Source organism: Pomacea canaliculata, linkage group LG11, assembly GCF_003073045.1.
Source record: "Pomacea canaliculata isolate SZHN2017 linkage group LG11, ASM307304v1, whole genome shotgun sequence".
Classification (NCBI taxonomy): Eukaryota; Metazoa; Mollusca; class Gastropoda; order Architaenioglossa; family Ampullariidae; genus Pomacea; species Pomacea canaliculata.
Genome location: NC_037600.1, coordinates 9704390 through 9722984, shown reverse-complemented (window position 1 = coordinate 9722984; position 18595 = coordinate 9704390). Strand labels below are relative to the sequence as shown.

Below are 18595 nucleotides of genomic sequence, written 5' to 3'. Positions count from 1 at the left end.
TGGCTGCTCTCAGTAGTACAGCTTTACAATGATGGAGAAATATAAAAGTCCAATAGCTGAACATCCTACTAATCTATTATTTTTAATGTATTCTTTGTTCATGAAATATTGCAATTTTGATAAAGTTTTTTATGTTGACAGGTTGACGGCCGGAAAGATTTTCTTCTGAATGATAACTTCTGCACGGAAGGACACTCCTTTGTGTGCGAGAAATCTCACCCACTACGTTAGCCAATCAAACGCCGTGCTTATGACGTCATAAGTGGTGAATAGAACGTTTGCTTTTCTTCTTCACGTTTCCCCATTTTTTATATTACCCAGCAGCAAAGGTGAAAAGTTTAAATGTTTCATGAAATGAAATGCCCAGTTTCATACAGAGAACTGTCACCAACTAACAATAAAAGTATCCACGTACTTATAATGCCTCAAGAACTTATTTTAACATCACAGTTGTTCTTGTGTTTATCCACGCGTCTATTTAATGTTCTTGTTATTGCAATCAGACTTGTGCTTTAAAAATATTTTCTAAAGAGGAATGGCGAATATCAGAGACCCGAATACCACTTCTGGTGGTCAATAATATCCAAGTCCCAGCAAAGACTTTTTTAACCATCATGTCTAAGGTAACGGATGGCAACGAGATAACATTTTCTAGCCAGTTTGGTTCCCGTGTGGTGGAGTGTACATTCCACAAGCAACTCAGCTGTTCAGTGACTAATTGACTCCTTACATGACTGGAGAAGGTAAGGCAGTGACGGAGAGATGGGTACAGCCCTCACAAAAGGATGGTTCAGAAAACTGACTGATTTAAACTCCCAAAACAAAAGAGTACTCTCTTGAAAAGTTCTCGTAATTTCTCCCCACCCCCACCTTCTACTCCTGTTTACATCAGAGAGAGTGTGTGTTGTTGGTGTTGATGTGTGTATATATCTGTGTGTATGTGCTTTTACTGCTGTCGTTATCACCTTATATTCAAAAGCTGAATAAATGACTATCTAAAACATCCTTCACTTGATTTCATCTTTAAAGCAATACAGGAGTATGAAAAGAAAGTCCGGAACCAAGGTAAAAAGGATTAATACTGCATTGGGCAGAGGAGAAATATTCAAACTGTAAAAGGAGACGATGTTCTTCAGATCTTTTGCATACTGATGGACTGGGGTCGTGTTGGCGCATGGACGTTGTTTCTCTACACTAACCTCCACCACCACAAGTTTCCATTGTAGTGCTTGAATCCATCTTTATCATCTTTTATGTAGTCTATGTTATCAATATTCAATGACATTCACTTTAAATGTTTTTCACTCTCTGAAAAGGCAAAGTCGAGAACAATAAGACAATACCGCTTGGTCTGACCTGCCATTGAACCCGAGGGTAAATACTTTGGCTGGTCCCAGTCGTTCAAATCATTATAATAGCTTATGTAATGAATTTTTGTGGGTGAAGTGAATGCACCGGGTCTGAATAGTCTTTCTTAAACCTCACAAATACACCCGACTAGCCGGAGTAGTTCAAACAGTTGTAAGGCGATTGAAGCAAATATTGAAGCGGAAGGTTTGGAGGACAAACACACCTCTAGGACGCTCCACAGACTTCGACAGAGAGGAGTGTTTGAAATAATACTTGTAAAAAGTCACACATAAAGCCAGGATTATACTCTCTTTGATAAATACAGACTGCTCGAAAAATGGTGAAAATATTTTCCAAATCATTATCCCCTTGGAGACAGCATAACACTATTTTGTTTGATGAGAGTTACAACTGTATGACCATGTGAGTGAGCAAATGGATTCTGAACACACAAATGCAGGCAATCTAGAGTTCTAAAATCATCATCAATCCTCAATCATAATTAATCAATCATCAATCAATCAATCAATCATCAATATCATCGACCATATTACTATATAAGAAATATGAAATATACCGGTACTGTAGAGGTGCTTACAAGGAAAACAATCTTATAAAATTATAAGTATAAAGCAATCACAATATCATCGTAATGACAGAATATGTACTCATGCTATTATGACTTTGTAAGTTACAAGAAATGTGCGCATGTTGGTCACAGTACTCACAACTCCCACATTGACGAAGACCAAGGTTCACACTGTCAAGAGGTCGACACAGTCAGACAGACAGTCGGGTGGAACAATTCAGCTTTGATCCAAGTTCCGTTTGAACCTTCAATAGAGACAAAGGCAGGATGCCGCGCTAATGCACTCGTTGCTAGGTTTGTGTAGTCCGTTGATGCTCTCAGGTTATTTGGAGAAATTTGTAAGAAGTCGACGGAAGGGATTTGTATAGTGTCCATTGTCTCTCGGAGTGGAGCATGTGATGTGGGCTTAACACAGATTCTCAGTAAGTGTCCCTGTTTCCTCCCAGTAAGTGAAGTCATGAAGGTTGTTTTTTTTTTTTTTTCAAGATCGATTCCTGTTTGCTATTCAGTAAATAATGTATACATATACAACTTGTTAAAAGTTTAGTCTCGTTTCCGTAATTAAATTTAAGTCGTTATTTCTTTGTTGCTTTTTTTAAATTTGTATTTTACTGAGCAATTTTAATACATGATTTGATTTTATTCAATTTTTCAGAACCTTAATAGATCTTATCTTTCCTAGACTACTAGGAACTCAGGCACCATTTATGTAACGATTCGCGATTGAGACGAATCTTGTTAGATTCATTTTTTTATTTTTAACTTTCCCTGTGGTCAGGGGAAGAGCAGTCGCGCGAGCAATGACGTAGCTCTGCGTGACGATTCTTTCGCGTCATATAGTGAATGACGTAAATGATCTGAGCACAGTGTAACTAGGGCGACGGTAGGCTATGGAGAGCCATGGAGTACTCATGATTGGTGGAGAGAGTCTCCAAGAAAGACTGTTGGATGGTCGTCCTAGTTACCTGGTCGCTAGGGGTGCCTGATTGGTCAGGAGGGAAAAAAGCACGTTAACTAGTGGATTCCAACGGTTCTCGGGGGAGACGAGACCAAGCAGTTGGAGTGTACAGAGCTCCGTGGGGAGTGTACAGTGTATGGTTAACTGCCAGCAACGGATAGCCGACGTGTGTCCAGTGGAGTATTATCGTGTGGAGTATTACCCAGTGTGATGTAGTAATCAATCCAAGCGGAATATAATATCTTCGCCGATACGGCTTCAAACTCCTAAACTTCACGAACTGCGTGAAGAAATTCAGTGGACTTCACAGTTAACTTCACAGTTAACTTCACGAACTGCGTGAAGAAATTCAGTGGATTAGCCTGCTGGTCAGTGATTTCGTCAGCGCCAACCGTCTGAGAAACGTTTGGAAGAGGTTGACGCTGGAGGGGGTAGCGTTATTTTATTTTGTTTCATCCTCATCTCATCGTTAGTTAATTTCATAAACATTAAATGTGTTAATCGTTGGCCGGACCTTTTTGTTGAAAAAGGTGAAAGAGTGCGGCGAGCGTGGTTTACATGCAGATGTTACACGCGCTCGCAAACACATTCAACACACTCTTTCGTAAAAACGTTACAATTACAGAAAGCTGAGTTGACTAAGAAACGTTTGCTGTCCCACACAGGTATCGAACTGGCGTCTCTCTGGATTTGCAAAAGTGTGTCTGAACCACTCAGCTGTTCTCTGCCTCAAAAGCCATAAAGCAAACACAACATCACAGTCTCCATGGTGACATTTAGAACTGAGGGATAATAGAAAGCCCATAATATAAAACGCTTGTCTTTCTGAGTGTTATTGTAAATGAACTGAGATGAAACATGCTTTTTGCAGCTCATCGTCAGCACCGTGGGACCTGTCCACATCGACATTTGAGTAAAATACGTAAAAACGTCTGTAGGCGGCGTTGACAGGTTTAAAGAAACACAGTTCACATATGTTGTTAGGCTTCGTGTGACTTATTATGATCTTTGCGGTTAATGCAAATCCTTCAGTATTTTTATTTTAAATTTTTTTCAAAGGCATCATAAACTTAGGCCCATACTGTCTTAATTTGTAAGACGGATTTTCCTTGTAAAGCGAGAAAGATTTTCAGCACGATCCGAAAAGTCTTCTTCTTCTACCTGATGTTCTCGGTGTTAAACATCGTGATGGAGTGTACATGCTATAAGGTTGCTTGTACTTAGTTCTATAGCCAGTCAATACGAAGTGGCAGTGAATAACGAGGACCTAAAACTAATTAATTACTAATAATTCTTAAACTTAAACGCTTAATTATAAAAAGATCCATTGTACCAATATGCACAACTGTACTGCACATTTTCACACAGAGTTAAATAAAAATAAACAACGAAGAAATAAAAAGAAATGAGATCGTGGGCAACACAGTTAAAAGCACATTCGTCTAACAAGCTAAGACTTGTATTCGTCTGCTTCTGTGTTGACCTAAATGGCTGTCGATGATTCCTTTAAGAGAACATAAAGATAAAAATTACAGAGCAATTTGTATTAAGCGCAGACATTATACAAGGACAAACAAAGATTAATAACATGTCTGAATTGCCTTTCCTAAAGCTGTCAACGCCGCCCATCAACTTGCTTGTACATATTATATTCAGATATCGATGTGGAAAGGTAGCTAAGGAGTAGAGAGTGCCTGATTCATGCCAGCTCCTTTACAAAAACACAAAAACACACTTTTTATAATTTAAAGATTTTCTATCATCCACTCATCATCAATGACATCATGGATCCAGAGATGTTGTGTGGTGACGTGGGGAGCTGACTGGTGAAAACACTCTTGTCCAACCCTAAACCCAAGTCAGTTCGATACTCGTGTTGGACAGCGAACGTTTCTGTCAACTCAGCTTTCTGTAAAACATTACAATCATTATGTCTTATTAACTTACTTCTACTACACGCATAATGTCACCGCCCTAAAGCAGCAAATAATGAAAACAAAACTCGAGTCTTAATTGAGAATTTCTATTAAATTCATATTTGCTGTTCTATATATACAGGGTGTCCAAAAAGTTTCGCCCGTTTTTATAAGATAAACGAATGTATGTTTTCAATGAATTTTATTGTGTGATGAATGAGGACTACGAGCACAATGATCACTAGAACAGCAAAGTGAGGAGAAGAACGAACTCACACAAAGAAAACACCAGAAACTCAAGCACCGAGTTGGGTTTCTTTTCTGTTCTGTACTTTACACAGCTGTAAGATGGTTCTTTTGAAGTTCGCGTGGTTTGAACACTGGTAAACGAAGAAGCGTTTCTGTTGCAAGTCGCAAAGTTTATTTTTCTTTCACAATTTTCCAGGACATTTCTCCGCTCTCTGGGTGACCTGTCTCTAACTTTACAACAGGAAGTGCCGTCACCTGTATTAACAACACAAATCAAAGACTGTCGCTAACAAATGTATTCTCAGAAAAATGCGTGCGAACAACTCACAGGAAAAGAAAGCTGGGAACTGTTGGTTTTACAGGTCTTTAAAGGCTTCATGGATGCTTCAGACTAACTATATTGTGATATTCAACTCTAATAATCTTTATTATTGATATATTCTCTAGAATGTTTATGATGTGGATGAACTATTCCGTATTGGTTTATATAAATCTCATTTTTATTTTTCAAACTTTCACATTAAATTAGCTGACAATGATAGAGGGTCACAGGAGCAGCTCTTACCTTCACCACCTGGTTACAGAGGTCAAAGACGGCGTAGCAGGGTCGAGGAACATTCTGAGCCGTTACACCAACCTCTTTCCCATCAAAGTAAAGGTGAAGGTTATTGGAGGAGTCAACTGTAATGCCAATGACACTTCCTTCTTTCACCTTGCCCTCTGCTGTTGTGAGAAGACCAAACTCCTGTCAAAACGACATGTTAACACTGACACCTGACATTTGCATGCGCAATGTTTCTCACAGCACAACTCAATAAGTCTATTAAAAAGTTTTATTGCCTCTAACATATTTTAAAATGTCCAGCACTCATCTGCAATAAATTTCATGAAATCTACTGTGACACAGCTGAGATATCCGATGTAAGCAATATTTTTGTTTCTGTAAATGCCTTATTTCGTAAATGGAACATTTATTTACCGTAAATTTCGGTCTACTGAGCGCACGTGTATATAAGCCACACCCACTAAATATTACAGATATCTCTACATTTTCACAAATAAGTCGCAGTCCTGGTTTATAAGCCACAAATATATATATATATACAACTTAAAAGCTGCATAGTTGGCATCTCGTCTCGTTCACGCCGTGATGAGGGTGTGTGCTTCAGCAGATGATTTAAATCCTTCAATTGTATGCAGCTTTGATTTTAAAATGTGAACAGTTAACACTGTAACGTGAACAGTTAGCATTTTCCCTTGGAACTCATCGAAAACTTAATCGGAATCGAATAAATTCGTAAACAAACCCGCTATTTAAGCCGCAGGGTTTAAAGCTGGAAAAAAGTCGGCTTATAGTCTGAAATTTACGTTAATCAGCCCACAGACACATATTTGTATCTTCTCCAATGTTACCCTTATGATTATACTATCCGCCATTTCCAGTATCTGCTGTTGTATGCTGAGGTTGGATGGGTGTAGTCCAGCTACTCCATAAAGCATTTTTTTCCACTTACGGTCAGTCTTGTCCACCCGAACCTGCACAGAGCAAGAAATGTTGAAGCTGTTTTCGTCTTCAAACAAACTTTGTCCATCTAGCACGAATTACGATAAAGTTTCACAACTATATTAAAGTTTAATTGCACCTATTGCAAACAATTCTTAAATATGAATAACATATAAAAAGATTTTTGACACTGACTTACCAACATGGTAAGACTGGAAAGATACATGAATATTTGAATTTTACATCTATGCATTAACTATTACTTTTACTTTCATAATTAAGTTTCGGAATAATAATAATAATAATAATAATAATAATAATAATAATAATAATAATAATAATAATAATAATAATAATAATAATAATAATAAAGAATTGGTACATCTCAATGAGCTCTCCACGAAATACTACACCCGAACTGACAATTAATCAAACAAAGAAGGAAGAAAAACAAGCCGCAGCATGCGGTCAACACTATAGAAAGTGGCAGAGGAGGAGGCTAGAACACAGAAATGAAAGAGACCTAATCATCAATGGTTTAAAACAGTGTTGCAAACAACTTAAGACATTAACACCTTACTTAATTAAGAATTCCTTAATTCCTCACCTGGTACAGCCAGTTAACGACCGACATCACTCGTCAGTACATAGCATTTCATTGTCCTTTTCTTATATGTTATAATCCATTTCCCTATTTTCAAGTGTCGGACTCATTAACATTTTTTTCTTCTTCTTCATTATCATCCTCATTAATCAAAGGACAAACAGATGTACCCAATATAAAACAATTATGCCTACACTAAATACTGCCAACTCTTTACCACTATAATTTATTGCTATTTATTTATCAGAAAAGGGCAAAAAGCTATTTCCTATGGTAAAACATTACTAACTTCATTAAGCATCACTACCTCAGGTGCTTTAGTCTGTTGCCCCATCATCGCCAGTTCTTTCTCCACCCGTCTGACGAGCTCTTCGCAGCCTCTAATGTTCATCGAGGGATTCGTGCTCACATCCACTTCAAAGTCAGCGTTGAGGTCAAGGTTGTTGACCCTGTCTGTGAGAGCCTCGTTGGCGTAGATGAGTGAAGGCCTCGCTGCAACTGTTGTTGTTCGCATCGCCACCTGCTTGTGAGCCTTCAGCTTGGACAACTGTGTGCACAGCGAGCCTTTGACACTTAGCAGGGATTTCATGGCTCTGAAATGCGATGACCCGATCGTCTCCTTTATCTTGTCACGAGTAGCCTCCACCAGCTTCTGCAGGCGGTCACACGCAATGTTCGCTTGCTTTATGTCTTCTAGTTCGCTGAGGTAATCGTCGCGGACACGCGCTTCTAGCTGAGCTATCGCGCGCTCCAGTCTGTGCTCCCCATTAACGAGTCTGATGGTCAAAACCTTCAGAGAATTTTCCGCTAAAGCTATTTCGTCGTTCATCTCTCTGACCTCCGAACACTCTCTGTGCTTGATGATGAAACAGGAGGCACACACAGCTCAGCGGTGGTCGATGCAGAAGAACTCCGCCGGTTTGTCGCCGTGGTCAGCACACAGTGCAGGGCGGCTGGCAGCCAGACGTTCAGGTGTCACAGTGCTGAGTCTCTCCACATTGTGATGGCGAGAGACGGTTGTCTTCTTCTGCGCTCGACAACACGACAAGCACAGCATGTCCAGGCACTCCACACAGATGTAGTCAGCAGCCACGTCTTCGCACGCGCAGCAAACTGGATCCTTTGCCAGCACACGAGCGCTCTCCACCAGCGCTTGCATCATGAAGTCTGTTGGCAGGGCGTCGGCAACATCGACTGAAGTTGGATTTACCTGCCCTTGCACCTCTGTTATAAGACATCTACATAACGGACATCCGGCGTCTGGCTTCGTGTCCATCCAGGAAATGACACATTTTCTACACAGAAGATGTCCACATGGTAAAATCTTCGGCACGTCAAAGTCATTCATGCACACTGTACATTCTGTGTCGTTTGGCTCGTCTGATGCAGTCGCCATTGTGAATAAAGATCTTTTAAAGAACAAAATGAAAACACCAAAAAATTGTTAAAGGAAACATTGAAATTTAATGAGCAACATTTGAAGCAGGTGCAATTATCGACAACAAAATGTTAAAGGCTTGCTTAAAATATATTTAACTAATCTAATCTAAGACAATATCAAAGCAAGAAACAATGAAACAATATTATGTCTCGAAAAAGTATTGATGAAATCTTAACAAAGCTGCCTGCGCAAATCTCTTTGGTAATTATCTTTCTATTATATAATAATAAGAACAAGAACAACTAATGAGCAATTAATACAGCTGACCAGCAATATCAATAGGCGATGTACAAATTAATAAAATCATGAAAAAACAAAAGCAATCTTCTTTGTTATAAATGTAACAATGGTATTTCGGAAAGAGAAGAAACATAAAAAAAAAGAAACATTTTGTGTCATAACTCCGATTGTTAGGGGAAAAAAGATAATGTATTTAAAAATACTGATTTTTTCCCTACTTAAAAGAAACTGACAGACGAATTTCGCAAGGTCGGCTTGATTCTTCCCATCACTCTTTCATGTCAGTCGTGTAGCGATGGGACGAGCCCGTCGACGGAAAGGGACGCAATTATAGAAATGAAACAGCATTTATATTACAGTAGCTTCCCTTGTTGCCTGTGCGCTGACGTCTATCGATGTGTCATATATACATAAAGACAACAAATAATTATTATGGAAATAAGAGTAATAATCAGTCAAAATAATAATATAAAGTTTTAATGAAGATCATTTTCTGTAAATTAATTTTTTTTAAATCTTTGATAGGCTATCTGTTTTATTTATATATTTATATTTATTTATTTATAGCCCTAATAAGGAAGTGCAAATCAAAAGTTAGCAGTGGAGACAAGTCACGATTGACAAGTCACGATTGTTCGTCCTTGTAAGACAGGTAACTCGAGCAAACAACCGAGTTCGTTCCCCTTCCAAGAAGCGTCACCGTTGTCAAGACACAGTACTAGTGGTACACAGTCGTCTGTCATGTCATTGTCTCGGCTATGACACTAGATAGCAGGTGCATAGAACGCCTCCAGCATAGCAGGGAGACAAACATTTTCAGGAGAATTTGTTTTACCAGTGACATTTTCCAGAGTGACTTTTAACGTAGTCATTGCGTTGAAATGGAACATTCATTGACATTTCTCGGATCATTATTTTGGAACATGCATTTGAATAAACGACACGTTATCTCAAAACAATAACTTTTTATTTTTGTTTATAATAATTTGAAATATAAACAGACGATCTGGCTAGAGTTTGATGTCAGGTAACAGCCACGGATCGAGGACATATTCAAAAATGAATGTGAATGGTCATGAATGGATTGGATGTGTAAGTCATAACAATAATAAGTTACCCTCACCTAACCTTTTTTGCTCGTCCACAGTGAAATTAGGAACTGATGAGAGCTCCAATGAGCACTGGCCCTTGTGCCAAACACATGTATGATAGCCATTAGGGGACAGAGCATGCCTAAAGTGTTCAGTAAATCCTTTTCTGGTGCTTACTACCTGGGGTATTGGACATCAGTCTGGAGTATTCTTGTTCAGTAAGTGCTGAATTTCACTCTCACAACAAGCAGCATCGCCACACACTTCTAACTCAATGGACTGTGAGGTGCCATGCTGGATGTCATTTGGTTGCTGAAACATTTTCCACAATTTAACATCAAGGGTCAGGAAGAGACATACGATGCATCATCCTTTCAAATCAATAAACAATGATAACACAAGTATTAATATTGAACTTCACATTCAACAGTAACTACAGTAACAAGCGGCCACCCTTTCCTTCTTCTCCCCCAGTTTCTTTCTGTCATTTGTAACCGGGGCTTTTATATGTGTTGTGTTGTTCTTTTGTACAAATGCACTGAGCTGACTGACAAGCAGGAAGCTGTAATATTCAGGGTATCATTGTCACATATTTACAGTATTCTGCTTCCGTGACGCTCGTGAGTGAACCTGGTACAGAGCTGTAACAAAGGTCGCTAATACAATTCCTGTGTGCAGTGTAGCAGGATATATATTGCTCATAAGTTGTAAGTATCCCAATAAGTTTACAAAGGATAAACTTAGGGTCGTCCTGACAAATGACATCTATAGTTTGTGTAACCCTGATATGTACTCCAACACTCCCTACATTTCAGATGAGTCATCAAGTGTTTCAATCTACTCACTGGGGCCTAAGCCTCGAGAAAACCAGCAAAGACCACATACTGCCCCAACGGTCACACTCATTAGAACATCCAACACACCCGGATGTTGATCTATAATACTTATTCATTGAGTTTAAAATTCTGTTTAAATATAACAGTACGCTTCTGTACACCCATACCCACTACATATAAAATATGATGATATCAAAGCCCCGTATGCATGAAAATCGACTGAGGATAACTCTTATTATTTCGCGATTCGGGAAACTCCGATGAAGTAGATCGACATTGCACGTACAGCTCTTAACTCCGCCATCTTGCCATTCCTCGTCGTGACCACAGCAAGTGAAATAACTGAGTTGTTCCACTGCAAAAGAGCAAGAAAGATTTACTTCAGAACAGGTGAGTACTCATGTCTTTCTGTCGTTGATGTGATAAAGACTTCAATACAGCGATAACATCCCCATCGTGGCCTGAGGCGGGAGACAGACTGTGAGTGTGTTTGAGGTCATCACAAGTAAGGAGCAATACTGAGTTGTACTGAGTGAACTGAGCGACATATTGGGCATATCACAATCCTGAAGTAAACTAGGAAGTAATCAGTAATTGTCTCCACTACCTGGGGAAACAGTGCTAAGAGCGCTGGCATCTGATTTGAGAAGCTCAAGGGTTCGATATCAGTATGGCGCAGCAAACTTTCCCTCGTCAACCAGCTGTTGCGAATAGCGACATGGCTTTATACAGGGTTGGGGAAGGCAGGAGAGAGAGAGGAATTTGTCATAGTGTACATTGTAGTCCGAATGTGATGTGTCCACTCGATTTGTAAGGCCTTCCTCACTCTCAGCTGTTATATCATCTAGGAAAGTTTAATACTTTAAATTTTTTTATATAGGCTAAATAAACACTCGGGTAAATGGAGAAGTTGGAAGAAATTAAAAGGGAAGAGGAACCGAGGACACAAACAATTTTGTTTAGCATTCTGGCTAGTCTTAGAAAATGTCCGCAGAGGTAAGTTGGGGTATGGGCTATGTTCCAAATAATAACAAAACGAGCTGCCAACACCTACTTGACAATAGAGCTTAAAGAAACTGTTTTGTCAGTTTACTGACATTACAACACTGATAACAAGGTACTGATACTATGGCACCTTATGACCCCATATTCATGACATTTTGCTGGTTTCTCACCAAGAGTGGAGATCACGTGGTGCAGACGCTGCCTCCTTCAAACTTGGTCCTGTACAGGGGAGACCACTGTCAACAATGTCTGGTCATCCGTCGTCTGCTCAGGTGAGCCACTCTCCTTCCCTGCACGCTTAGAGAACTTCAACTATTTTTATCATCCTACTTTTGTTGTGTGAAAACACCTTTAACTAGTATAATGCTGGTGTAGATATTGAATGTCATCCTGTACATGATCATCTCAGTGATGTACCCGGTGTTCAGTCTCACGATTTTGTCCTCTCACTGTAACAACTGTCACAGGGACAGCGACCTAAAAGACGAGGTGGTAGACAGAGTTGTAGTGGTGGTGGCCGGGTCAAAGTTTACCTACACGCTGTGACTGATGAACAGGCGGCACTACTTACAGATACAGGTAGGTTGTAGTTTTAATATGCTTTATTTCTCTTCAACTGAAAACATATGAAATAAAGATAAAAAGTAAACAGGAGAAAAGCAGTGAGATAGCATTCACATGTAAACATTATAATCAATAAAGCCATCAAAATGTCGGATAACCGACTGAGAAACGAGTTCAGTAATGATGATCTGTGTTCGATGTAAATGATTAAAAATGATTATAATTTTAATTTAGAGAAATATGTATGCGCTTTGACAATCATTGATTAAAAAGTTTTTTAATTTCTTTTTTATAGTGAACACACGTCCCCTGGAAGAGGTTAAGAAAAATACAGGCGCTGATGTAGAGTTTGACCCCAACCCCTCACCTGTACCAGGTATGAAGATTCTTATCGTCCGCGGTGTTCCATCTCAGATTGAGGCGGCAGTCAAGCACATCAGCCAAAAGACTGGATTAAAGGTTTGTTTATTGACAAACTAATGTATATTACAGCAGTGTGTAACACACTACAACGTAAGAAATTCGAAAAATATCGAAACTAGCCATCTCATGTATTAAATAGCAGTAGCCAATAAAAATAAAGTTTGAACAGAAATACTCAAATGATTTAATAAGCAGTTATTATTTAACTGACCAGACTTATTTTCACACAGGAACCATTACCAGACCAGGCCCAGACATTCTGGCTACAGTGGGTTGAGGCCGCGTTCCCTCATCTCGACTCTCACGCCTACTTCCTGCCTCCTGTCTACGTCAACCGCGTGCCCATGACTAGACAGTCAGCTGCTGGTCAGGAGGTTCTCGTCCTTGAATCAGCACCTGGACAGGCTGGTCAGTCTAACCCAGGGCCGAAGAGTTCATCTTCTGCTGCTCCTCCGTCCATTCCTCAGCCACCTCGCCTTCAGGATAGTGACGTCAGAGACGATGCTGCCATGCAACGGATTTTTGTCTGTCTTCAGAAAATGTGTGAAGAGAACAGCGATGTCATGGTTGGAATGACTCAGCTTCAGTTCGGACAGTACCTGGGTGAACCTTGCTACGCTGCCGCCGCTACCCACCTACCCCGACCCTCCAACCTTCCTCCTTCTCCACAAGGTAACTTGAAACAGGGAGACTTTGATGTGCTTCTGATTCATCGACAGTACGGACTGGTAGTGTGTGAGGTGAAGGCATTGGGAGACAATATTCAATCTGTAAACATGTCCCAGCAGGATATAGACAACAACATTAGACAGAAACTGAGTAACGCCGTGTCACAGCTGAACAAGGCGGAGGCCATGTTGTCTCACCTGGTGTCCGACATCGCTCCCGGTCTGCCCGTCACTAAGGTCATCGCCTTCCCCAACCTCACGACTCGTCAACTACAACAGGCCATCTCCGGTGACAACCTCCTCATTCAGGTTTCAGTATCTTTCTGTTACCTTACGTATTTTCTGTGATATACCTTACAAAGTACTTAAGTGTGTAAAATTTATAAAATTTTTTGTGGCAATAGAAGACAAAACAAAAATTTGGGCAGTGTATGTAAATGGGAACGAAATTTAATGATAGTGTATTTAACCATGTGTTTATAGAGCAAATAATTGTTTGGAGAAAAGGGTGTGTATAAATATCAGTGCGAGTAGCCGTGTCCGCACGTGTGTGTGTGTAAGTGCCGGTTGTTATTAAATTCTATTAACAGTGTAGGTGTCATGTGATAACTAGTATAGGGCTACAGTGTTGGTGTCTCACTTCTGTTTCCCGCCACGAAACAGGCGGACGCGCTGGTAAACAGATTGTAGAAGGATCGGGTATCCGTGGAATGGGGTAACGGTGAAGTCTACGTCGTGTCAAGTCAGGTTGGGATGAGGGATGGCAGTTGTCCCCACAGGTGATCTCCCAGGAGAGCATCGGTCACCCTACACCCGTTAATCATAGAAGTCCGCGTTACACCTGGAACAGGACCACCCATTGGACGCAGGAGTGAATAGGAAGCCAGACAAGATGGCGCCGTAGTCGCAGATCGCGTTACCAGTGGGTGGTGGTAAGGAGGGCTGTAGTTTGGGCTGGGATAAGCCACAGTGACCACCTGTCTATCATGCGTTAGCTACGGAGTGATTGGTCGTAGCTAGGTAACAGAATGGTTGAAGGTAAGACTAAAATATGTTTGACCAATCGCGAGAGAGGATGATCGTCGCACATGAGGATTTATAGTACTGTGATCGGTCAAGACTCGTGGCAAAGCTGTTAAGCTTGAGACAGCAGTCCGGCCTAGGGACGTGAGACAGACACGTGGTGGCACGCGGTGGTGTCAGATTCTCGGCGCTCACGAGGGAGTCAGCTACGATCGACGAAGCATTATCAACGGATTCTCGGACGTCAACATCGGAGGGGCTCCTCACGTGAATAGAGACTTGTGTGAAGAAATAAGTGGCGAGTGCATGTGCGGTGTGTATTAGTTAAGCTGATTAGTGGCTCATGTTACCTAGACTGGGGATAGAGAAATAACGGGACACCCTAGATAACGACCATATGGTTACATTTGAAACTGTCTCAATTTGCTGTAATTTGTATAATCCTCTCGATGATTAATAACCTTCTTTTATACGCTAAATTGCCTTGAGTTGTTCATTGGGGTTATGCATGCTTGGCAGCTCCAGCTTATTAAAAGTGTTAATTGATAAGCAATTTAGTGGGAGAGCACGCGGTAAATGTCGACGTGATTTGGTAGAGGTATCGAGAGTGTGATAGACCGAAGGACGGAATAAAACCCTCTACCATCTCCACGGGCTCTTCCCCAGGGTTACCCGACAGTAGTGTTACTTGGCAAATAAACCAATTCTACTTTCTTTTTTTCTTTGGTGTACATTATTGTATTCACGCTGTGTCAGTACGATTTGTTTCAATAAATTCATTGGATGTAGACACTTGTTCTATCTGTTTTAACAACATTATTATCCTGTTACAGCCATTCTAAGCTACTGAACTGTACTTACATTGTACTTAATACTTTAATGTTCAGAGTATTTTACTTACATCTGTCATCTCTATATTTAACTCATTTCACAAAGCATGATGTTGATCTTTTACAGGACCTGTGTCGGTGTCTGGGAGCAAGTGACCCCGCCAAAATCCCAGGTCTGTGTCTGTGCTGTGATCAGTTGTCTGACCCCAAGACCCCGTGTGACGTCAGTAGTCACGTGCTGAGGGAACTCGGACACTGGTGGCAGCGACGTGTGGCTGGGGCTGGACCTGTCAGTCACATGACACCTGAGTTGTACAAGACACTGGTAGCCAGGTAAATATTACAATAATGTGTAGTCACAACACTGTCACAGTCTAAGCCTGTCGTGTACGATGTTAGATGTGACGTCAGTGCTCACGTCACTGTTCTCGTCAGAGAAATCGTCAACTGACTAAATTTTAAAAGCAAGATTTTTATCTTGAGCAAGTTTGGGTAACTGTTACCAAATGTTACAGTGAAACTGTGGAAATGTGATGTTGATGTTGATGGGCGACGAAGCACAAGTCCCTAACGTCGAGGTCGTCGTGAACGGCTTGTCGGTTGGTCCTCAATCTGCTGTGCGAACCTCTTCAAGAAACTGAGTCTTTACAGTGGAAGAGATTTCCAACACTTTATTCACAGTATATATGACAGTCCTCACTTGCAGACACGCTGGTAAATCGGCGACACGCGCTGTAACTACACTAACAGCCAGATACTGACGTCACGACTGCACGCGCCTCACAACACTGAGCACAGTGACACACCTTATACAGTCAAATCTCGCTACTATGCCACTTTTGCTCGGTCCCGGTAGGTGGCATAGTAGCGAGATTTGACTGTATTGCATTTACATTGTATACAGGTCATTATCACCAGTCAGTTGTAACCCACCCTAGACCGGACGTTTTTCTCCTCAAAGATTTTCCCACATTCACACAAAGAAAACATGCAAACACCCCTCTCCACACACGGAAAGTGACTACTGTGAAAGTATAACAATAATACCAATAATCAGGGCTTCTGCTAAGGCTAAATTGTTTGGGGTCTCAGGGACCCCTTCTTCAGATTTTTAAGGGGTCCCTGTTCTTCTTCCAACTTTGGAGGAAACCCCATTGACGAAAATTGAAGGGGTCCTCCGAACTTTTAATACGTACTGTACGCAATTTTTTGCGTAAGCAGAAGCCCTGAATAATAATAACAATAAGTACATAATTTGTAAAGCGCATACTCAAACTCCTAATGAGCAAACTCTTAGCTCTTAAGAACAATAACGAGGCATGGAAAGCATACGAAGGACAGGAAAATAAACAAATACACCACGAACTAAAAAACAGTCTTAAGATGAATAAATACAAATACAGAAAACACAGAGAAAACAAATAATATGAACAAGAACTGAGAGTAACATGATGTTGTAAAAGGAAGACGAGCAGTGAAGGTTTGACAATGACTAGCATGGTGGGAAAGGTGTTAGGAGTCATGTTCACGGAATATATATTTCAGCGCAATTGAATCATCCATTGATGTTGTTATTCATGTTCAACAAAAAAATAAAGATGTAAGCAATCCAAGTCCGACTGTTTGCCATTGTCACAGTGTTATAATTATTCTCTGTTTTTTTCTGAATACTTATTTTTCTCTCAGTTCAATAACTGCCTGCTGTAAACTTGTGAAACTATAAACATATTTTCCTTTATAATTTTTTATTATGCTGTTTTGCATTGTACTGGAGTACTTCAATTTTTAATTTGGAACAGTTCATTGTATCCGTTATAGAAGTAAACTTTAGCAAAATTCTAGTTAACATAAGTTAGAGAGTGAAAGTGATTCTTTAGCTTTAACAGAAATCATTTATTTTAATTTGCGAAAAATGAAATGAAGTTAACTATTAACTTATTATTAACTGTAAGAAATAGAAATTGTTTTTGTAACACACGTCAACTGATGTGACTGTACTAGGTTCTGTGGTCCGGCGACAACGGTGACTGTGCCATGTACAAGTCCTCCACGTGTGAGTGTCAAGACCCTGGGTCAGGCCGTGTGGTGGACAGGACAGTGCTACACTGCTGTCATCACACTCTTCCCGGAGCAACTTCACCTGCTACACACGGCGCCTCCCAGAGTGTTTGTCACCGGACCGCCCGGTACAGGTAAAACTGTGGTGCTGCTGATGATGGGCATAAAATGGCTGCTTGATGGTCACCACGTCTACATTGTGAGTAGTTGTAGAGATGGTCGTGCAGCGAACACCATGTTGTATCACCTGTTGCTGCAGACAGTAAACACACAACAGTCAGCAGGTGTCTCACCCGGTCAGCCTCACCTCCTGGAGTATCATCTTGATAAAGGTGAAGACGTGGAGGCGGAGAAGGCCGTCAACGACTTGTCACAGGCAGCAAGAGGAGGGTCGTTGTTCGTCATCGCTGATGAAGTGAGCGGGTGAGTAGTACATCGTGTGATGTGATCATACACACAGGTAGATGCCGATTGCTGTGATCTAATAATCACCACGAGGTGTGTAACAGGAGATAATTCCTTAATCAAAGGGACACGTGACTTGCTCACACAAGTTTCGCTCGTGTACGCCATTATTTTTTTCGCGGACGCTTTTTGCAATGACAAATGTACGCATTCGCGAACTGCCATACGTGGTTACCAAGGTGACAAACCTTCACCTCGATCATCCGAAAGAAACGCTAGGTATAAAAGTAAGAAAAGCCGAGATGGATGTGCTACAAGACTGCTGGTAAAATGAAATGAGAAAGTTGTGATTTGTCCTGATGAACACATTGCGACAGTTAGCACTGACTTGAAGACAACGAAGGTGAACAAAGATGTGGAACAGAAGAGGACACCAGTCGATGGATTCAATACATGTTCAACAGCCAAAACAATGATAATAATACTGAATGTGCATTTAAGACTTTATTTTCAAAGTAAGGCAGAACAAACTTGCTTCTTATGTATTTTGCATGTTTAATATATTTTCGGGTAGAATTTCTTTTGTAAGTTACACATCTACGACAACTATATTTACTACTTATCTTGCAGTCAGTTTCACCACCTCATCCTTTGTCTACTATAGATGACATAAACACAGAAAGTGAGAGATATCTTTTTCGTACGTGTACATGTACGTGTTGAACCAGATGAGTCACTTAAACATCAGTTTTGTACATCTGTACACAATTCTTTACAATAACAAACATTAATGCTTGTCAATTCATACAAGTAGCCTCCCCTAGAGATTAACGTATTAAAC

General features: G+C 40.5%; 3 protein-coding genes across 3 annotated transcripts in view; 1 reads left to right on the top strand and 2 right to left on the bottom strand.

The window, feature by feature from the left end:
- Positions 1-15862, top strand: part of LOC112575717 — a 50682-nt gene extending 34820 nt beyond the window's left edge. The window contains exons 2-8 of the mRNA XM_025257710.1: positions 10758-11168; positions 11938-12055; positions 12251-12362; positions 12643-12806; positions 13001-13048; positions 15419-15464; positions 15807-15862. Of these exons, the coding sequence (XP_025113495.1) occupies positions 12029-12055; positions 12251-12362; positions 12643-12806; positions 13001-13048; positions 15419-15464; positions 15807-15862 (453 nt within the window). The 5' untranslated portion in view covers positions 10758-11168; positions 11938-12028. The remainder of the gene's footprint in view (positions 1-10757; positions 11169-11937; positions 12056-12250; positions 12363-12642; positions 12807-13000; positions 13049-15418; positions 15465-15806) is intronic.
- Positions 1-18595, bottom strand: part of LOC112575596 (innexin unc-9-like) — a 180133-nt gene that overhangs the window by 41445 nt on the left and 120093 nt on the right. The window contains exon 10 of the mRNA XM_025257559.1: positions 7478-8579. The gene's annotated coding sequence lies outside the window, so the exon portion shown is untranslated. The remainder of the gene's footprint in view (positions 1-7477; positions 8580-18595) is intronic.
- On the bottom strand, positions 5117-6705 carry LOC112575614 (neuralized-like protein 4). Its single transcript, XM_025257591.1, has 3 exons — positions 6476-6705; positions 5628-5807; positions 5117-5317 (listed from the first exon to the last, which is right to left on the bottom strand). Exons 1-3 carry the CDS (start codon positions 6560-6562, stop codon positions 5234-5236), a joined length of 351 nt encoding a protein of 116 aa, XP_025113376.1. The 5' UTR covers positions 6563-6705; the 3' UTR covers positions 5117-5233.